General features: G+C 37.7%; 1 protein-coding gene across 9 annotated transcripts in view; it reads left to right on the top strand.

Annotated features, from left to right (window-relative positions):
- The first annotated feature begins 475 nt into the window (after positions 1–475).
- The window catches only part of LOC134753925 (heterogeneous nuclear ribonucleoprotein R-like), a 42,630-nt gene continuing 20,744 nt past the window's right edge, over positions 476–22,361 (top strand). For 2 of the 9 annotated variants that reach the window (XM_063689904.1, XM_063689942.1), the window contains exons 1-11: positions 480–887; positions 1,314–1,518; positions 1,795–1,906; positions 6,676–6,869; positions 11,027–11,154; positions 13,598–13,839; positions 17,110–17,245; positions 18,253–18,386; positions 18,892–18,963; positions 19,234–19,383; positions 21,812–21,957. In XM_063689904.1, coding sequence (XP_063545974.1) covers positions 1,796–1,906; positions 6,676–6,869; positions 11,027–11,154; positions 13,598–13,839; positions 17,110–17,245; positions 18,253–18,386; positions 18,892–18,963; positions 19,234–19,383; positions 21,812–21,957 — 1,313 coding nt within the window. In that variant the 5' untranslated portion in view covers positions 480–887; positions 1,314–1,518; position 1,795. Of the gene's footprint in view, positions 888–1,313; positions 1,519–1,794; positions 1,907–6,675; positions 6,870–11,026; positions 11,155–13,597; positions 13,840–17,109; positions 17,246–17,446; positions 17,583–18,252; positions 18,387–18,891; positions 18,964–19,233; positions 19,384–21,811; positions 21,958–22,361 lie in introns of all 9 variants that reach the window. The other 7 variants (XM_063689931.1, XM_063689972.1, XM_063689912.1 and 4 more) reach the window with 6 other exon arrangements.

Below are 22,361 nucleotides of genomic sequence, written 5' to 3' on the forward strand. Positions count from 1 at the left end.
CATTTAATATTAGTAAATTAGTATGGATAGTACATGAATTTATCCAAAGGTATCTAAATTAATTAATAAACTACTATTTAAGGAGATGATGTTTTATGATACTTCATACTAATAAGATTAAAAAAATTGCGACACCGAAAGAACTTTCCAATTCGCAAATAGTCAAATACCTATATTAATTATTTGCAAGATTCTAGTTGGAATATTTAGTAAAATAATGCTGAATGCATTCAATAATCTTCATAAAGAAAGTAGGTAGTTCAATGTTTAAGTGATCAACTGATTAAGCTATAAAAAAATAAAATAAACTATTTATTTATTTTCAGTGTACAAAACTTCAAATAAAGTAACACATAAAGAAACTGAGGTGCTAAATTTTGACCAAAGGATCTATTATAATAACAAAGGACAGTGAATCGATTACGAGTAACGAAGGTCAGAGGGTTTGCGAGTGTGCGTGTATATGCAAGTATGCAGGCGAGCTCGGTGCGGCGTCGCTGCTGCACGCCTGCACCGCGGGTTGCAACACCCTCCCCCCTTCACTCGCGGCTTCTCGCTCGCCGCCGTCTTGCCGTTGCCTGTCTCACCTCGCGGCCGGCAGCCTTGCGCGACGCGCCGCGCTCTTTCACATTCAAAATTATTCGCAACCATTGCAAAAACTCTCTGTGCAATAAAAAATATCTTACTCTTGCTGCGGTCGCAAATTAGGCTTAAAACAGAGAGATTCTTTAAAACTTTATAAACAAATTAAGTGCCTTTGAAACTTTGAATGCACTCCTCGTTGCATATCCCGCTCGCGTCGTTATGAGAACCCCGTATTGGCGGTCACGTTGACGTCGCGCGGTGCCGCCATATCTGTCTCGGCCACCAACTAGCAAAATTAATAGGTAATTATTTTAGTGTACAGTGTTTCCTATAGAATTATTTGTAAAGTGTTTATGTGAAATGGTGATTTAAATATTTCCGTATAATCTGCAGTGATTCTAACTGGATTCTATTTGGAAATAGTGGCGCGCGCCGGCCGGTTCTTATCGGGTGCAATGCAGTTGCACTCTCAACTTATTGCAGTTTTGCATTCAGCAAAGTTTCATGCGCGGAAAGTTTTTAGTGGTTGTCAATCGCCTCAAAAGGAGTTCTAAAAGTGTTATAAAGTGATTATTCCATCGAAAGTGATGTGTGTAGCAGTTTATAAAGAACTGTCACAGTTTACTCTGATGTGTTATTTCGGTCATTGACCGCTGGATTTGGCATCCCCGTTATTGTTTAGGGACATTGTTAAGACTTTTGACATATTACCGATTTTTTGTTTTTAGGCAAATAAAAACGTGTCACTTCACTATAAGAATGCATTGACCCGCGCATTCGCTATTTGAAATTTACCTTCACCCGGATGGAATGAGGAGTGCACAATCCCATTGTTTCACAGTTTCATATGTTTGAACAGCATTTGTTTTTTTGTTTTTCGGACGATTAGAGAATTGTCAATTTCTTCCAAAATTACAAAAATTACAAAATAAGGTAAATATTATTTTCCCAAAGTTCACATCTACACAAAGTTACATGTGTCTTTGCTTACGATTTACTGTTAGTCAGCACTGCTCACTAGCGTGGCTTATTGGAATTTTGTTATATGACATCATTAGACCAGCAATGGAAAAAAATAATTTCTAAGTGTATTGAGTAACTAGCCTATGTACTCCAAAAATAGATTTAGAGTACCCACTATTCAATTTCAAGCTCCTCAATATTCAGAAACAAGTGTGTTGTATGTACAAAAGTTTAATAAATGTGCAGAATGGCGGAGGGTAATGGAGAAATTTCCATTGAAGAGGTGCCCGGAAAGGACTCCGACATTGGCCGAACACCAGATTACCGCAAACTAATTGACTATGGCTTAGACCCCAAGGTAAGCATTTTATTTAATATTTTTATATTTTACTAGAAAAACTAAGTGAAGCGTGAACAGTGCTTAAATTTCAATATTAATATTTTAACTTTTCTGTTGGTGTACTCGGTATACCGGTGTGTCTGTACTTGGTGGTGTAATGTATACATCAGTATATGTATACATTACACCACCAAGTGTATCAGTATATGTATAGTATGTGTATGTATGTATCAGTTTTTGTTATTTAATAGGGTAGTAGTTAATGTATCACACCATGTTTATGATTTGTGATTTATTTACAATGCTACACAGCTAATAAAAGATTTATATATACATATCAAAACAGTTGCTGATGTAAAATATATAGAGTGGGTTGCGCTTTTTCTTTCTACGTTGGCATTCCAGAAAACATAATACCTTCTAGAATTAAGAACAAAGTCTGATACATAATTGGGGCTAAATGTTGTTCACCTTAGCATAATCATTATTGATCATAATGTCTTATACCTTTAACTCCTTCCAGTAGAACTGTAACTCATTCCAATAAGAATCTAACAAGATTTATAGCATCCTTATCCTTGTTTTCTTATAGGTATAGGTACTCTGTTAAATATTGGAAATAGATTTTTATAAGAAAGATACATACTTCCTTTTTTTTCATAACCATGAAATTATCTACTTACTTGAAACAATGTGTTGCCACTGTTTGAAATTATATTCTATAGTATTTTTTTTTACTTTCACATCTGACATTGTGTTATGTGGCCACTATAAATATACAGGAACTAGGTAATTTATTTATTTTTTGGTGTTCAACATTCAAGATTAAACAGGTTTCCTACCTATGCTTTTGAATGTTGAAAAGTTATATTAGGTACTTATTGTGTATTGCCACTTTCTGACAATATCCTAATAACCGTTTTATTTTAAACACAAACATAAGTAACTAGAATAAATAAAGAAAGAAAAGAAAAGAATCCAAATGTATTATAAGGTTGGCAACTGTCTGAATTGTTGCACTATCTCCCTGAGATACAAACTTTCTCTTTGATACTGGGGTTACTGTTTTGACCTCTTGCCTATCTGTTTACCTGTACAGTGTACAACCTCAAGATACTGAATATTGTTATTTTAAAATGGTTGCCATGTGCTGGATGACCTGTAGAATATTCTACAGATAGTAAAACATTAAGATTTTAATACCTAGTGCCCCTAGTCTGTGCATATGGCATAATCATGTTTTCCTTGTCTGTGCATTGTTAAGTGACAAGACAAGCCTCATGTTGACCTTCAGTAGGCAGCAAGATCTTTAAATGCCAGCCTTTATTGATCATTGAAAATTTCCACTTCACTTGCTCATTCATTTTAAAGATAACATTCCTTAAGTAGAGGTAGTTGTTTAATTTTGCAGATGTTTTTTCCTTTTGCTTTAGGATACTTATGGGTTGGGGGGGTATGCATTTGCCTTAATTAAATGATATGGTAAGGCCTATAATAATCCTACATTACCTTTTTACAAAGATGTTTAGACTGTGACTAGGGAATTATCATAGTAGTAGTTCACAGTACATAGGTAGGTATACCAGTATGTAATAGATAGTATATAATATATAGATAATTTGTATCTAGATCATCAATAGGAATGTTAACATGAATCGTGAATATATAAAATGTTATGTTTTTACCATAGCAGGGAATATTAGAATGCTGAGAATCATATTTTGTAAGTGTAAATATGCGTAAAAAATTAATTAAAAATAATTTAAAAGTATTTAAAATAATGCCCAGCATCACGTGACTGCAAACGCAAATCGGAGCGCGTGACGTCACGTTGTGAGAAACACGCACAGACAAGTTGTCAAACCTAGTTCAATCAATCAATCTTTATGTAGAATGGCTCCATCGATACTGTCGATGATTTCGCCAACGTCAAAGTGGGATCCACGTGGGATCGAGTTATATTTCTTCAATCTTGATGTAAATCAGCCAGTGTACGGTAAAAGTATAAATAATACAATTATGGCCTCTAGGGCTCTATCCAGATACGGTTAGAGGTAGAAATACCAAATGCTCTTAGAGCACGACGTTGTTCGGTAGTTGTGATATTATGAGCTCTTGTATAGCGATAGCGACTATACAAGGGCCACGTGGAGCTACTTGGCGTTGACGCCAAAACGGTGGATAAACTCGTATCTAGATTAATTCTTCATTATCCGCACACGTCTTCATTAGTTTACTGCATAATAAGCTATCAGTATTACACTTCAAACAACGTTAATGAGCAAAAACAAAAAATTAATCCCGACTCGATGTCGCCAAGATGGCGGTCGTCAAGCAACCCCGTCAAACCTAGTTGGTGAGGACCACCAGAGGTGGCACTGACAGCAGTTTGTTTATCACATCGTTACCTCATCAAGATCTGACAGCTTGGTCCGTTTTTGCGCGAAATTTAAACACAACTAATTAAAATCGATTTTTTATTTAAAAAAATATTATTTTTTGCAATATTTACGTGTCTATCTATAAAATGAAACTTTCAAACCCTATTAAAAAGTCCATTAGATTAGACCATAGTTCTGACACATTTAACTGAATTAAAATGAATTAATAGTATAATTACATGAAGTAACTATTAGTCAAATCCGTTCGTTATCGCTTCCGGTGCAAAAGTGCTCATAATGCTCACGGCATTACCCCGCTGGATGGCTATGGACAACCTCTGCACCAGAAACGATTCGAGCCGGGGTCTTCTCCCTTTTGCCTAGGTCGACGGTCTATGTCATGCACAAAATGTTTCGCGTCAGCAGCGCCAGCACTGGGCCCGCCGTTTCCACCGCAAAACGGATGAAAATATGCCCCGAGCCCAATGGAGCATACTTTTGGCGCTTCACCGCCGCCTGAGACTCAGCCGCTGCTCCGGCCGCGCGTGCCGAGCGACTGATATGACTGATATGAGAGGCGGCGAAGGTGCGCTGACGCACGTAGCGTCCCAGACCAAGCACCGTCCTCTCTTCCACGGCACTAAAGTTAGGCCATCAGGCCGCTTGCCGTCCGTGCGACTTAGACCCGGAGGCTCAAGCACGTATGGAACACCCGCTGACCTGAGCGCCCTCTGGACCACGTCGTTCAGGGCATGGTGACGCGTATGCCTCCCGACGCATCGCCGGCAACTCAATCCATGATGGCCGTCAGCACCTACCGTGGAACCGCAGATGCATACGTGTGGTTGACATACATCGCAGCCCAGGCGGAGAGCCACGGACACCCGCAACGAGTCACCGTCGAGTAACGTGCCCAGTTGAGGGGAGGGTAGCGCCTGCAGCCAAGCCCCTGATTTCGGCGGCGACACACAAGCCTTGCGCGATCGACACCCGAAGCGTTCCCAGGCCGTCAAAAACCTGTCGAAATAACCCCAACGCGTTATCATAAAAAAAATGGTGTTATAAGAATTTTTTTAATACCTACCTAGGTAATTTAGTTTAATGCCTTTTTCTAAATTTTGAATGTTATCAGGACAGAGGCGTTTTATGACCTTAACGTTTATTAACAAGAATTTAATTACCATGACAGCAGGATGAAAGCTTTGTTATCGAATGAAAAATGAATTTATGGAAAAACATATAGGTACAGTCGAGTTCATAAATATGTATACATTTATCACCTTATTGCAATGGATTAAGGTGAAGAAATGTACACATATTTATGAACTCTACTGTACGCTCTGAAATTTATTTTTGTTTCTTGACCACTTACGATTAATAAGTATTCAGTTCTGAGATATACTGTCTAGATTAGAAACTAGACTCCCAATTAAGTTGTTTCGTACAGTAAAGTGTTTACTTTATAACTATTTTAAATGTCTAGATTGACATTCCTTCCAACCCCGTCATTCCACCCACTTTTAGGGGTTTCCGCAGGTAGGTACTTTACTAGAACCCTTTAGAACCCCTAAAGCTTACCACTTTCGATTTCGGTAAAAACAAAAAATAACCTTAAATGTAACGTAAACACAGTTGATTAAATTTATAAGGAATCTAGTTCTTAGTACTTCAACTTTTGTTGTTCAACAATATATTTTATTGAAATGGAACGTATACCGTATTACGTATCCTATTGTAAATTGGACCTTACTTTATTAGAATTCAATTTGGGTGGTATATCTTATTAGCCTTAATACCTATCTTATAAGAATTGTCTTCGCATACTATAAATGACAGTTCATGCATCTGTTATTATGTGGAGCTATCATTGTTTTCATTGCATATCATTGTTTTTCAATGTAATCGAGGAGCGTCCACATACAAGTAAATAATATTGCTTAGTAGGGAGGTACTTGCAATTTTTATGTTATTAACCATATAAGTATACAGGGTGGCTAAAAAAATGTGCATTCCCGTTGCCAGGGAGGTTTTGGGATTATACTGAGCAACTTTTACTACGGGACCAACCACGAAATCGCGAAAAAAAATTAAGCCTCCCATAGAAAATGGGCCAGTCAAAATGTATGAAACAGCCAAATTTTTTTTTGTGATTTCGGGGTTGGTCACATAGTAAAAGTTATTCAGTATAATCCCAAAACCTCCCTGGCCCCGCTGGAATGCACTTATTTTTTAGCCACCGTGTATTTAATTTTAAACACATTCACTGCCAGCGACCCGCTAGGCGCGTTCTCTGTTCGTAGGCGCTTTTGACTATAAAGCGAAAATGACGTGTTATCGGCTCGCAGTGAATGTGTTAATTTGTATAATTTTAATTGTCCATACTGAAGGGTTAATTTTGTATTCCAGGTAGCTGCTAAGCTGGACGACATTTATAAGACTGGAAAGCTAGCGCACGCCGAACTGGACGAACGTGCGTTAGACGCCTTAAAAGAATTTCCATCCGACGGTGCTTTAAGTGTTCTTGGACAATTTTTAGATTCAAATCTCGAGCATGTATCTAATAAAAGTGCTTATTTATGTGGAGTCATGAAGACATATAGGTGAGTTTTTTATTTTATTTTATACTGTGGTAGATTTATAATAAAATTGAGTACATATGGTTAAATATTAAATAATCAAAGTGTATTTTCTGTCACCAAAATTTAGATTTGCCGCTAATATTTAGAGGTATATTCTCAAAGAATATTTTAGTAGACGTATTAACGATCTACTAACATCAATACTCAAATTACAAAAAACTTGTACCTGAATTATTTCAAATACTATTTTCTGTTGTCAGAATAAAAGGTCTGTCCTGAAAAAAAAACGTTCTATTTATGTAGTGTATCTACTTCACTTTAACTAGTTACAAAAACCGGCCAAGTGCGAGCCGGACTCGCGCACGAAGGGTTCCGTACCATTACGCCAAAAAACAGCAAAAAAATCTCGTTTGTTGTATAGCCCCACTTAAATATTTATTTTATTCTGTTTTTAGTATATTTTGTTGTTATAGCGGCAACAGAAATACATCATCTGTGAAAATTTCAACTGTCTAGCTAGCACGGTTCATGAGATGCAGCCAGGTGACAGACGGACAGACAGACAGACGGACGGACAGCGGCGGACTCTTTGGGTACGGAACCCTAAAAACTGAACCAGAGATTGCACTAAGCACATGGTCTTGTTTGTCCTACCCCTAGAGTGTTTTTGCAAATCTTTAGGCGCGTAGGGAGTACAGCGCCCTCCCACCGTTTCCCATTCGTTTTTATATTATTAGTGATCATATTTTCATGACAGATAATGATCAATTATTTTAGAGACCAATCTTATTAATCAGATTATAGAAAATACATTATTTACTTGTCGAGTTTTTTATTTATACTACGTCGGTGGCAAGCATACGGCCCGCCTGATGTTAAGCAGTCTCCGTAGCCTATGTACGCCTGCAACTCCAGAGGAGTTACATGCGCGTTGCCGACCCTAACACTCCTCTCATAGTGGCGCATTATGCCACAGTGCATTCGAATTCCTACGGCAGCAAAGGTGTATTTTGGGTCTTCGGATGTTACTATCAATATGCTGACTATATGTATATACCTAATCTTTATAATGCTTATTTCACATAAACTGGATTTACTGGATTACTTACCTATACTTACATAAGTTCTGGAAATTACATAGTGAGCCTTTCTGATGGCAGCACTAAGTAAATGGAATCGCTAATTTTTAAACCTGGCAACTTGCTCGCTGGATAGATTCCAACTCGTATCGCTCGCAACAATAAAAAAAATGAATTGCCACAATATCGCCCTTCGCGAAATTAATTGCCAACTGTACATCGTAGCGCCATCTAGTTTAATTGTGCGTAATTAAGAAAGCATCATATCGTACACTCGACTTTCGTTGACTAAAATAGTCGACGAAAGCAGGTAGTGGAAAAATGAATAATATAATGAGATCCCCGAAAAAACTGGTACCTATCACGTGTATGTCTTATTTTTTTCGCAACCGCCCGGTTTTTAATTTAGTATTTTTTTTAACTTTCAAAAAAATAAATGTTTGATTCCTAACATTTTATTGAAGAATTAATTGTATTCTGACAACTATATTTCCTCAGGAAAATCAAGATCGATTGACATTATTTACAAAAAACTGTCAAGTAGCAAATTATTTGGGGCCATTAATTACAAGCTTTTTGCTATTACCTATTACCCATCTCAAATGAAAGGAAAGTGTCCCTAATTACAGTGGTGTACCTAATACCTTTAACGAAACGTATAACATCATTGGCTACGGGCTAAGTAGCCGGCTCGGCTCGCTGTAACAAGATCATTTTGACGTTCTATTTGCCCTTATGTCGGTGTGCTTGCACCGTTCCCGAGATTAGATTACGACTGGTCATTAGCCTCTGTATTGCATGATGCAAAACTTGTTTGAACTTTTATATTCGTCTTGCAGAGGACGATATTTGTCGAGCCACTCGAGCCTGCAAACTACTTTGATAACGCATACTTACGTTACGTCTCACTGCGTATTTTATATCGTACCAAATAATAACCCCATCCTCATGTAAACAATACTACTTAGTAATTAATAGCGTAGGTTTTAACTTCCTCACACAGAGATTAGGACGGTTTTATCCATACTTTACATACTTTGGCATATTTTATTCACGATTCGTGGCAGCAATGGCATTTTAATTGCATGCACTAAAACGGTGCAGTTTAAAAATAAAGTTCGTGCTCGATTTATGATATGGGAGGCTCGTGACGATGCTTTGTGTTTTGCGCGGATCACATTTCAACGACAATTCGAAATTGCTGTGCGTAACTTGTGAGTGCGTCTCGCTTTCAAGCGGGATCCTAAAACGAGAGAAATTCTTAAGCATTAAAAATCAGCCGGCCTAGCCAATGAGACCATCGTTATCGCTACGATAACGAAACGCTTCGTGTCTCTCTATCACTCTTCCATATTAGTGCGACAGTGACAGTTGCGTTTCGATTGCTACGGAGCGTAAGCGATGTGCATGATGTTGGCTAAGCGGCCAGGTATACCTGTGATCCTTGAAATATCAGATTATAGTAGTTTATGTGACTGCTACATAATGAAAGGCATTAAAATACAAATGTGGATTTATGAAACGAACGAGGTGAGTTTTATAAAAAGGATCACAGGAGTGTTTTAATGCGTAATTATGTAAAGTCACATACACTGTTTTATCTACACACATATTTTAAGCTCTCTATGATGTGTTCAGGAACCGCATGTTACGACCGGTATTGCAGCATCGTTTCTATCACGGAACTCTCGGATATGAGGGGCGTCTTCGAAATATCTTGATCACTCATTTTACACCAAAGTATTGCTATCGTTAGATTATAAACAAACTAATTATATACATACTAATTATACTTACAGTAATTGCAAGATCAACTGCACGTCAATTGGCGGCAAATTGGTAAATGCAAACTATTTTCACCCGTCAGGCAATCGTACTTTTATGAAATTGTTTTTGTTATAATAATGAAGCAATATTATTAATAATATTATCACATTTTCACAGATAACAAATACCTAAGTTTATTTTATGCTGGTCGTAATTTGCGGTTTTTGAATGCATTATAGAGAGTTTATGGTAGTATGTGTGTAAATAAAGCTCATATACATTAAACATTTATTCAGCATATAGGCCACAGGGGCACTTTTACATGTCAAATTTTTGCAAGCAATAAAAATAACCAAAAATTACAAATATGGAATCAATGAAATATAAAGTCTCTAAATAGTGAATTACACAAAAAAAACTATAATAAAAAATATACAAACAACAGACAAGTACTAAAATTGTTTAGAGATGTAAAAGTCTCTAGGTGTCAGAGATAAAATATATATAATAAAATAAAAAAAATATCCTTTGAGATGTAAAGGGTCTCCAAGACATGAATTGTTATATAAGTAATTAATAGACAAGAAATTAAATCAGACAAACAGACAAGAACCGAATGAAGTGTCTCACATTAATGTCACTCAAAAGTAAAGTTACACAGGTACTTGTAACATAACATGAAGCCCGTGTAAACTTAAACACTAAACAGACCGGTCTCCACAAACAGCGCCCGTTTACGAGAATGACGTGTATCTCAGCCCGCGCCTCCCTCAACCTTCATTCGAGAAAGTGGCGTTACATATTAATTGTTAGGAGCCTCTCTTGTAAAAATACTTTTTTACCGTTTGCACGTTTGTAATGAGAAAATAATGGTAATATTCATTCTGTCCATTCGCTTCGCTAAACGCTTCAATTATAGCAATTGGACCGTTAATTGTTTATTCTTAAAATATCCACTTGATGGGGGCAGAAAGTTAAAAACTGTATTTCATATATTGGTCTTTTAATACACAGTGTTTTTTTTTTCCAACTAATATTCTATGAGCGACCTTAATATTGTGTGTGTGTTATAACTTTCACTATGAGACAAACCTCGAATTCGTAAAAAAATAATAGGCTTTTTCATATAAATTATCGATGAACCATCAGACGAAATATATGAAACGACCATGTTTTTCGCGATCTATATACCTACCTGATGAACACGCACAATATGGCAGTGTGTTATAAAAATCCTTTCTTTATTTTTAGAATTCCGTACGTCAAAAGGAACGAATATTGAATACCTGTGCTCTGCGACTTGTAAATAAATGTTCTTGATTGTGGTTTCAGACAGAAAAGCCGAGCCGGCGTGCAGGGCGCGCCCGCGTTGGCGCCGGCCGTCCCGGTCAAGGGGCCCGACGAAGATAAGATCAAACACATCCTGGCCAGGACTGGGTACACTTTAGACGTCACCACAGGTGAGTTACACGGCTTACACCTTACCTTGTAGGGTTAAAATTCAAATATACTTTTTCAAACAAAGTAATCTATCTAAACATCGACCTTGCTGTCAAGGGACGAAAATTCAAATTATAATAAAAACTTGAATCTCGTGCTTAAAACAGTATGCAAGTAGGTCTCTACACTATATCTAGAATAGGTATATAAAGTCTTAGAGCAGCTCCTGAGCTGAATGAAACTAAGATTTTAACCCAAGTCGTAATGACCCAGACTACAATATCGGATTAGTCGGAACCAATTTATAGCGCCCTCTATGGTGAGCCGTCGGCAGTTTTGGCATTATATTGTACACCATCGTCTACCTACCAGACATTTGATAACAACGCCATCTGTCGTCGTCTGCGAACATCTTCTCTTGCAAGAGTCTTATAGCCTAAGGTATTTTTATTGCCTTATTGCAGAAATCGTATTCGTATTTACTGTACAAAATCTTTTTCTATAATATTAATTTTTATTTTTCAAATAAGATTCCAATAAGAAAATGATGTATTGGAAGGTTTCATAAATATTTTCATTGTTATCAATTGGTGCGGAGGTAAGTGTGTAGGTCTTTCGCAAAAATCTAATCAGAATACTTTTGAGAAGTTAATTTACACAAATTAATAAATCAAAACTGCTGAACTAACTCGTAAAAGTAAGGTTTACCTTTGCGCAAAGCGCTCAATGGCGTGTCTAAAAACAGTTTCACGGAGTTATAAAACGTTTAAGAAACGGTAATTATGGTCAAATATCGTGCGTAGGTATATTGTGATGGTGTGACATTATAACTCCAAAATGTATACTTTGTTTGTTAATATGTAGTAAAATTGTAGTTTTGTATATCGATGGCCTATACATAGGTACCAAATATCCTAGTTTTTTAAAAGTACATATGTTTTGTCATTAACTGCCATTATCATTAGTTGCAATAATATCTGCGCGATAACGCTTTGCAAAACTGTATAGGTAGTTAAATACTTTTTAACAATTTTAGGGTTTCGTACTTCAAAAGGAAAACACGGAACCCTTATAGGATCACTTCGTTGTCCGTCCGTCCATCTGTCTGTCTGTCAATCTCGGAAACGCGTGGAGTACACGTACGTATAGAGTTGAAATTAAAACCATATTCTCAGGTCTACAGTCACTGGAAGTTGTGAAAAAATTAAACTTCTAAGTTACCGTAAAAAAAAGATACGGCCGTTTATGCCGCAAAAAAACGTATATTTCGACACTCAAGGGAATCAAAATACAGGGCGTCCCAAGATTATGCGACATGAAGGGAAAGTACCTTAAAAAATATCGTATATGGGATATTTTGCTGAAAGAAGACTTTGTTATTTTTAAAAGTTATTAATACTGCATTCAAAAAATTTCTAAAAATTACTTGCTTTGTCTGGGAATCGAACAAACTAAAATGTGAAAAAAAAAACACTCGTATTTTTATGATGCCAATTGAGAAAATGGACAAAAAATTATAATTATTCTTAAGTAACACAGTATCTTAAAAGAAAGTAATAACGTAAAATTAATAATATAATCAAATTAAAAAGATACTTGAAAGTGCCGAAGTCAATTGAGTATTTTTTGCAAATTAATGAATTAAATGCTCAAATACTAAGTTTTATCATTTTATAATAATATACACGTGCACTTATAATAAGGAAAACTATGCCAGGAAGTAGTAGGTATTTTGAGTGGGTACTTATTTGCGAATAATCAATGCTATCTATGGAATGATAATATCGCTATTTTTCGAACGTCATCGTCGGCAATAAAGAATTATTCTTGAAATTTGAATCAAACATTTTAGGTTATTCATTTCTTCAAGATACTATGTTACTTAAGAAGAATTATTATTTTTTGTCCATTCTTTCGATTGGCATGGCATCATAAAAATACGGGTGTTTTTTTTTGTTCGCATTTAAGTCATTTTAGACAATCTTTGAACGCAGTATTACTAAGTTTTATAAATAACATAGTCTTCTTTCAGCAAAAAATCCTATCTACGATATTTAGGGTGCTTTCACTTCATGTCGCATAGTTTTGGGACGCCCTGTTTTGCAAAAAATAATAAATTATTAATAAAAAATAAGTTAAATTTATACGGAACCCTCGGTGGACAAATCCGATTCGCACTTGTTCGTTTTTTTTGTAAGATATTTATTTGACTAACCCTAGTTAATTGCAGCTATATTTCATTTAGGAAAAAGAGCATTAAGCTCATACAAGATTTTTTTACAACACTGGTTCTTTGGTTCTTAAAAATCGAGATAGCTAGGTATTATTTTACAGATTCTAGATTAGGTCTAGAATATCTTTCACTTTTTTTACATAATACTTTGGCACCTACGCCAACAGAGATAGGACACTTGACGCTCGACAATCAATATTATGATGCATTACACCTAGACCGTATGTCAGGTCAGCGCAAGTATGGCGGGCCGCCGCCCGGCTGGGAGGGCGGCACGCCGGGCTCGGGCTGCGAGGTGTTCTGCGGCAAGATCCCCAAGGACATGTACGAGGACGAGCTCATCCCGCTGTTCGAGCGCTGCGGACCCATCTGGGACCTGCGCCTCATGATGGACCCCATGACCGGCACCAACCGCGGCTACGCCTTCGTCACCTTCACCTCCCGAGAGGCCACGCAGCGCGCCGTGCAGGAGGTAACCCCCCCCACTCCTCGGCCGGGCCCCACCCGACCACCCTGCTCTATCGTGTCTACCTCTCCGAGGGTCCTAGTCGGATCCAGGGTTTTGTTCCTTGTCTTACAGTGCTCGGGCCACTTACGACAACGCAGCGCAGGAATATGTCGATACTCATGTATCGTCCTTACGTCGCCGCTCAGTGAATAAAACATAAAACGAATCTTGTCTCTAAAGAGACATTAACTTGGAGGCTACTTTGATCTTTGGGTGAATAATTGCTCAATAATTAGCATCTTTAAAACGGGTCACGGGCACCTAATTTCAAAGGATCGTAATAAGATTTAACGAGCTGATATTGGCACTGAGCCAGCTATAAATTAAATACTGAAGCGGGGGTTACTATGACGAACAATATTTAGTCATATGAAAATACTTAAGCTAGTACCTGTACCTGTAGACACCTAGTAAATAACTGATGTGCCTAATTGAATATATTGCTATGTTAGACGTTCAGTTAGAGAAGACATAATTTTGTAAAATATTCGCTGCGTTGTCCGTAAGAAAAAAAATCCTTGGCATCACAGATTAATAAGATGCAAAAAAATATCACCCAAAATCACTCCCTGGATCTTTCTCCTAGGTTCGATGGAACTTGGATGTTGATCAACACTTTTAGTAATGGTTCTTGCAAATATAAAAATTGCATAAATGTGTTCATTTGAAATTGAACTTTATTTTATTCTTGACAAAGTTAATTTTTTAGGACAAGAAATGAAAACTATATCTTTATCTGGCTCCTATTTTGGGTTTGATGGAGCACGTGTTCAAGTCTTGGGTCCACGTTCGAACGAGCCTGAACTGTCGCTATTGGCATTGTATCGCATTTTCATTAATCGAATTTTAAACACGGAACGAGGTCAAATTTGATCATAGAAAATGCGATTGAGTGTGTAAAAATAGAGACCGGTGGAGCTGCAATGTTTTTGCAAACGTTAAATCTGACCGCCGCTCTCTAGCGCTGCTTAGCAACCGCCACGGCCTGGCCGTGTTTTTCAATTGCAAACCGAGCGCGGGCGAATCGTCCACTCGGGCGAGCTAGTGTAACCGTGACAAGATCAGGGACAGCTATGCGTAATGCGGACGAGCGCACTTTTATACCGGTTCGCTTCGCCAGCGCTCGGAAAGCAGTTGTAATTACACCCTGGTCACACCTGCCGAGTGAACGGCGCAGACTGTGTGCCGACTCCCTCGCACGCGAGCGAACGGGACACCGTGGCGGCCCTCTCTCGCAGGCGTGCGCCGGCGCGGAAGTCGGTGGCATCTGCCGAGTGCCGGCGCGCCCGGCCTTGAGAATTGGCGAACATTCGACCTAGATACCGCGCGGCCGATGACACCGGCCTCTCGGCAGTACATGGATGTTACCGAGCACATCTCTCCGGTAGCAAAACATTCAGCACATGTATAAATGTATCGCATAATTAAAACGATCTTAATTGGTAACACTAAATTGTGTCAAAAATTAATTTCATTGATTAAGCGAGATTAAACGACTACCTTAAAACTGTGATTGGTGAAATGTAAATCTGAAGCAAAATTTATTCTAATTTGACATCTACTTTGCAGGTGACTCGCCGATTGTTTAAGTATAATCCTTGAAAGATAGTAAAATCACTGCACATACCGGCTTGGCGGCCTCACGTTCCTTGTATATCCTCCAATGTGTCCCCCGGCTGGAAGCATCGGCCTTATCGAATGCGGGATACATGGTTATGTGTTAGGTATAGTGAGAAAAATATGTGGGGTGATTAAATTGACGTGACGTTGTTTTTCAATTAAAAACCTGGAAATTTGATCCGGGTTTCTAATTAAAAACATCTGACCATTTTCTTTTTGAATGAATTAACAATGAAGCTACTCGTAGTGTTGGTAGGAACTGGTCTTTTGAGTCTAAATTTGATTAACTCTTAGCTTAAAAAACTTAGTCTAAGTCCCGAGTCGTGTCGTTTATTTGGTCTTTTTTAAGCACAACTCAAAGGAACTCGTCCCTCAACAAATTTAAAGGTTTTATCTAAATGACTGTAAAGAAGACGTTCTTCTCTGATTTGTGTATATAAATAGCAACACTTCCTAACTATACATCGGCGGCCTTATTACAAAAGGCATAAGGTCCACCGATATACCTACAGTTAACAGTGTGGGCGATGGTACCCCATACCATTATTTTATTACTTACCTAATATTTTAACATGAACATGGTTTTTATTTCTAAGTTTGAGCTCTGAAAAGGACTTAAGTTGAAAAGAAGTTTCGACTTAATAGTAAAATACTCGATTCTTAACCAACACTACTTGAAGCTCACAAGAGCGGGGAATGTAAACAATACATTGCAGACTGATAGAAATTGGCAATTTTTAGTTCCACTTTTTTATGTTAGATATAGTGTACCCGCTGGCAAGGCTGCTGGTTCGAGCCGCGCAGCTGAGGCCGCCGAGCCGGGCGTCACTTGCAAGACTACTAGTGTTACATCTGCCAGTATTTTTGCAAGTCTCGATCATTTGCCTGTCGATTATATACACAGACACTTGGGAGTTTTAGATTAAGCTTCTTCTATCATTGAAAGCATGTCATTAATATCCCATTGACGGCGGCCACTTGCAATGATAATTAAGTAGCAAAATATTATTGTCATGTTTTTGTAACAATGTTTGTCTCCTCGATTTTTACATGTGTTTTAAATAAGCATAAAAGCTACAAAATCAAATGGATTATAACCAACTGTCACATCCAAACTAAATAAATATCTAAACAGTATTAATGCAAGTGGCCGCCGCGTCTATATAATCACTGAATTGTGTAAATGTGCAATATAACACCTATAAACTGATCTAGCCTCGCTTGTCCTGAGATATCATCCCGTTCTTTACCGTGCACCTCGTTCAGTTTTAAGTTGCTTTAATTTATTTTTTGTTACCATCACACCTGTACTCGCTTTTTTTATTTTCACTCAAACGGTCCACTTCACAGGGTTAACTATTTGAATTGGCTTAAAAACGTTCTCCGACTGAGAATGTCATGTATCTCAGGCTCTCCTCTTTGCTCAGTACAACACTTTCGGCTTATCATCGTCAGTTAACTCATCACGATTGGCTCTAACCGTCATCGCACGTCGCGCGTGTACAAAATTCATCCTCATCTCCGGAGGCGACCGACCGACGGCGAACACTCGGCCCGCCCGATACCAAAATTTGACCGTTTTTCAAAATTTTTCCCTTGTTATTTTTCCCACAGCTCGATAATCACGAAATAAAACCTGGGAAGACTCTGAGAATTAAGGTTAGCGTACCGAATCTGCGACTTTTCGTCGGCAACATTCCCAAGTCTAAAGGCAAAGAGGAGATACTGGAAGAGTTTGGTAAATTAACAGGTAAAGTGTCACTCGAATGATTAAAGAGTTATAGAGTTGGGTTGAGTGCGTGGGTCGGGGCTTGGTGTGGACCTTGGACGCTTGCCGCTTGTGCCTACTCCCGCACGTCCCGTCCTTCCCGTCTCCAGTCTCCAGTCATTGCCCGGGCGCAGTGCCATCACTACCCGGTCATTGGCTATTCTCCTCGAATTGTTCTTGCAGCTGAATGATTATGAAATTCGAAAGGGGAAAAAGATTGGCGTTACGGTTTCCTTTAACAATCACCGTTTATTCGTGGGGAATATCCCTAAGAATCGAGATCGGGACGATTTGTTTGAGGAGTTTACTAGGCACGCACGTAAGTCCTTGTCGAATTCATAATAAGTGCTATTCAGATCTGGTTGTGGGGCGGCGGGCGCGCCGGCCGCGGCGCTCTCGCCGCCGTTTGTTCTCAGTCGCGTGACCTGAGCCTGACCGGCGGGCGCCCGACCGAGGCCCTTCCCGACTTCTTATATACATATAGAGCTGCTCCTGCCGACTTGATGCAATTAAATCTAAGTCCCAATGACCGCGGTTTCACCTACGCGGTCTATCTTTACCATCTCTGCTACTTTTTTATTTGTCGACTGTGTACTTTATTTATCGGGTAAGCTCGCCGGTCAGGCGAGCAGGACGCACTGTGATCTACTCATTATTAACTTTACCAAATAAAATTATAAGTAAATTAGGTACATTATATTACGCAAACTGAGAACAAATTACGTTTGACGGTAGTTGCAAAAGGAGTGTTAACCCGACGATTGGCTTCCGCATCGAGAATGCTCATTTGTAATGACTGGAGAATCTTGCTGTTGTTCTCTAGAATAGTTCTTCAGTATATGTTGTCCTGGAATATCATTTGATTTGCTTAATATTCGTAGTGTTAAAGGAATGCTCCTAAAGCAGAAGGGTCGAGGGCCGCTTGTTGAGTATGAAGTGCGTAATAGATGTTACCCGCTTCACGTCTGTACTGACTGTGTATGTTGCAGCGGGACTCGTGGAAGTTATTATATATAGTTCGCCGGATGATAAGAAGAAAAATAGAGGATTTTGTTTTTTGGAATACGAGTCTCACAAAGCGGCGTCCCTGGCTAAACGCAGACTAGGCACTGGTAGAATAAAGGTGAGAATCATTTATTTTATTATAGTACTACACGATACTATAGTTCGTTTTTTTAGCATTAGAGAGAAGGTGACGATCTTGACGTGTCTTTTTATTAAAAATCACTTGAAAAATAAGTAACAGCGAATATGTTACAATTATAAATCATGTAGATACGATTTTATACATTATTTTGCTTTCATAAGATGATAAGTAATATTAACTAATTTTTTAAAATTAAAAGATATAATTAAAATTTAAAACTTATTTTACCCGATTAAGTCCCGTCGTTGCGAATAATAATGAGGAAAAATCGTAAAGGTTTAAATCAATGTTATATGTACATTTTTGATATTTTTAATTTTAAGTTTTAATCGTGTGTCGATAGATGGCAGTAAATTTACTGTGACTACAAAATTTACTATGACAGTACCCCTCTGTCCTATATATTATTTTTGGTATTTTCTTATTCTTGCATCTAATTCTATCGTTGTTATAATTTACCGTAAAAAATGTTTTTATTCAGGTATGGGGCTGTGATATTATAGTGGATTGGGCTGACCCACAAGAGGAGCCCGATGAGCACACTATGAGTAAAGTAAGTAAAAATAATAATTTTAACATAAAATTTACTTTTGGGAAAAAAATAACGGAATATTAGTTAGTATAAACAAAATAAGATTTTGAATTAGTAGGTACCAAATTTTAAGAACTTAATACGCGTTTATTGCCGACAGTTTTCACCGTCACAGACTCAATTGATAACAGTGCCTACTCAAAACACACGTGTAGTTATTGAAATCAATAAAGCATTCCAGCCGGTAATTTATGGAATGTGTAATTGTTTAATCATAATTTGCTTGTGCAGGTGAAAGTGTTGTACGTTCGGAACCTGACGCAAGAGATAACGGAAGAGGCGCTAAAGGAACAGTTCGAGAGGTTCGGAGCCGTGGAGCGTGTTAAGAAGATCAAGGATTATGCGTTCGTGCACTTCGAGGAACGTGACTGCGCGGTTAAGGTAAGCAACATTTTCAACTCATTAAAAGTTGATTCTTGTCAATTTAACAACTGGCTCGCATTAACCTGCCCATCCATATATTCGCTAGGTAATAAAATGCAATGGTAATGAGAAAAAGCGATTGAACGAATTTGCGTCTTTGGGCTGTCAATTTCTATAGGTTTTAAATACTTATATGGCTAGAGAGCATGAGAACCACGTTGGGTGCCTAATATAGCGTTATCTAAGTATATCTAGGGCTTATTGCATAATTAAATACAAGCTAATACTATTAGTAATTTAACATACAAAATCACCAATAGCTTATATTTTATTATGCAATAGGCTCCAGGCCTGTTTTACTAAATGTGAAACAATACTTTAAATGCAACGCAACCGCAGCCTATTATTTCCGATTTTATCAATGGATAGGTTACTTAAACTGGATTTTGGACACAGAATTAATATAAACAAACTACTGTTACTGTCAAAGTGACACTTGTAGGCAAGTCAGGGGTTCTCAAAGTAAGGGCTCGCAAAAAAACTTAAAAATAAATGTAGGTAAGAAAAGAATAAACTCAAAAACTGTTTATGACTGACACACTATTGCCTATTTACAATATTCACGATGTACTAAATGGGGAAATAGAAAAAAATCCACAACAACTATAAGTATTAAGATTAGTAACCTGGGTAGGTACAATATAAAAAATAACATGTAGCTATAAAGTCCTTACATCTTGTCCTTGAATCTTATAGGGAAGTAAGGGAAGGGATTTCCCTACTAATATAATACCTTTAAACGAGCAATTCTTGTATATAACTATCTATCTATATATATTTATATATTTCGGGGTTCTCTGAAACGGCTCTAACGATTTCGATGAAATTTGCTATATGGGGGTTTTCGGGGGCGAAAAATCGATCTAGCTAAGTCTTATCTCTGGGAAAACGCGCATTTTTGAGTTTTTATATGTTTTGTGTGTTGTCTCCCAGATATTATTATAAAAGCGAAAGTAACTCTTTTTCTCTGTCTGTTACCTCTTCACGATTAAACCGCTGAAACTATTTAGATGACATTTTGGTATGGAGATGTTTGAGGCCTGAGAAAGGACCATGGGCGTCGCCAAGGGGCTTGGAGGGGGAGGGGGGGGGGGGGGGCTGTTTCTAACTAAATTTACGCCCCTCTCTCTTTGGCCATCGGCCATATAAGTCGGTTTAAATTAAAGCCATTAAAAGCAGTTTATTACAAAATCTAGTAAAATATAGCAACATATAGCAAATAAGCAATTTATTACAATAATGTGGATATTAAAATAATGTATGGAAATAATACAAAAATACAGTTGTTTCAAAATTTAAGTTTTTTAACTCAAAAAGGAAAAGTTTAAGGGTACCATTCGATTCCTTACATTTTATCCAAAAAAAGATTGTATGGCAACTATATACATAAACGCAATATTTTACCGACAAAAACTAAATTTTCTTGTTTTGACCATACTTCTATTTCTATTTATTTATTACAAAATATATAAGCAGTACAGTCAACAGAAACCAAGTCGCTTATATACTATGACAATTCATAATATATAACATTTAGATAGAAATAATCACAAAAAATAATACAACTGTCAATGTCATAAAAACTAAAATAAAAATTAAACAAAGTAAAATGTCACAATATTTATACATTACATTGAAAGTCATGCATGATGCACTTCAAGATGGGACGTCACGTTCACTTCGTTTCGTTTATATATCGTTTTGTTAGGAGCGTTTTGCGAGTGAAGTACAACTGTCGGACTTTGACTATCATTTCTGACTTTTGTACATATTGCTTTATGCAATGGGTCCCATATAGACATTTGATCCTAAAAACAAATCTGATCGATTGATACCATTACCTAATGAAAATTTGTCATCTAGCCTATTACGCGAGCACTCAATCTCGAAAGAAAGTGAAAAATAATGTCAAGCGGCCGGCTTGGTCGCCCGGCTGAATCTCCATACTTCCATAGTAATAAGCAGTGCAATGTGCAATAAATAAAATGTTTTATGTTAAAATTTTGTTTTCTTTTAACAAAATTATTTCTGTACTAGTAATACTAGTATATAAAAAGATTTCTAATAAATATGGAAAATATGGACAGTTTAAGTATCTACCTTGAATGCTGCAAAAGTTTTTTGTCACCGGCCACACCTTGGTTTACATAAATTCTGTGTGTTAATTCTCAGAATTCGAAAAGCCACTCCAAATTGATGTCTTATTCAAGTTTCGGGCCTGGAGTAGGTACATAAAGGTACCAACTGGTCCCCACCCATTACTCGAACCAAAATGTGGTCCTAGGGCCACTGTTTGCTAGTGTTCGGCTAAAGAAAAAAACTGCTTATTTCTACTCCTTAATCTACAGTTACAGTTTAAGTTGTAATCTCTAATAATTACACAAAGGCGATGCAAGACCTGGACGGCAAGGAATTCGGCGGCGCGCGGCTCGAGGTGTCGCTGGCAAAGCCGCCCTCTGACAAGAAGAAGAAAGAAGAAATATTGCGCGCGCGCGAGCGTCGCATGATGCAGATGATTCACGGCCGCGGCGGGTAAGTTGGCTACTAGACTAGGCTTTACTCGTGTAGGACCATATACGGACGAGCCGTGTCGCTGCCAAGCCGGCTAAGCAGCGCCAGCGCTCCGACAAGAAGAAATACCTAGCAAATAAAGCGCGCGCGCGAGCGCCGCATGGTGCAACTGCAAATTAAATTAAATTAAAATTGAATTAAAAAGCTATCATACACGGTGGGTAAGTTGCGTACAACGCTTTATAATAGGGTAGTTTTTTTAATACTACAAATTTTGATTTGTATATATAACACTAGAATGCAACAAGTAGATATATTGTAAAAATATTAATTAATGTATTTTCAATTTAAGTCATTTACCTACTGCTGATGTATGCCAGGAGTCAGGACTCAGGATGGTCCATCTGTCCAATTTCTTGGTTCAA

Source organism: Cydia strobilella, chromosome 2, assembly GCF_947568885.1.
Source record: "Cydia strobilella chromosome 2, ilCydStro3.1, whole genome shotgun sequence".
Taxonomy (NCBI): domain Eukaryota; kingdom Metazoa; phylum Arthropoda; class Insecta; order Lepidoptera; family Tortricidae; genus Cydia; species Cydia strobilella.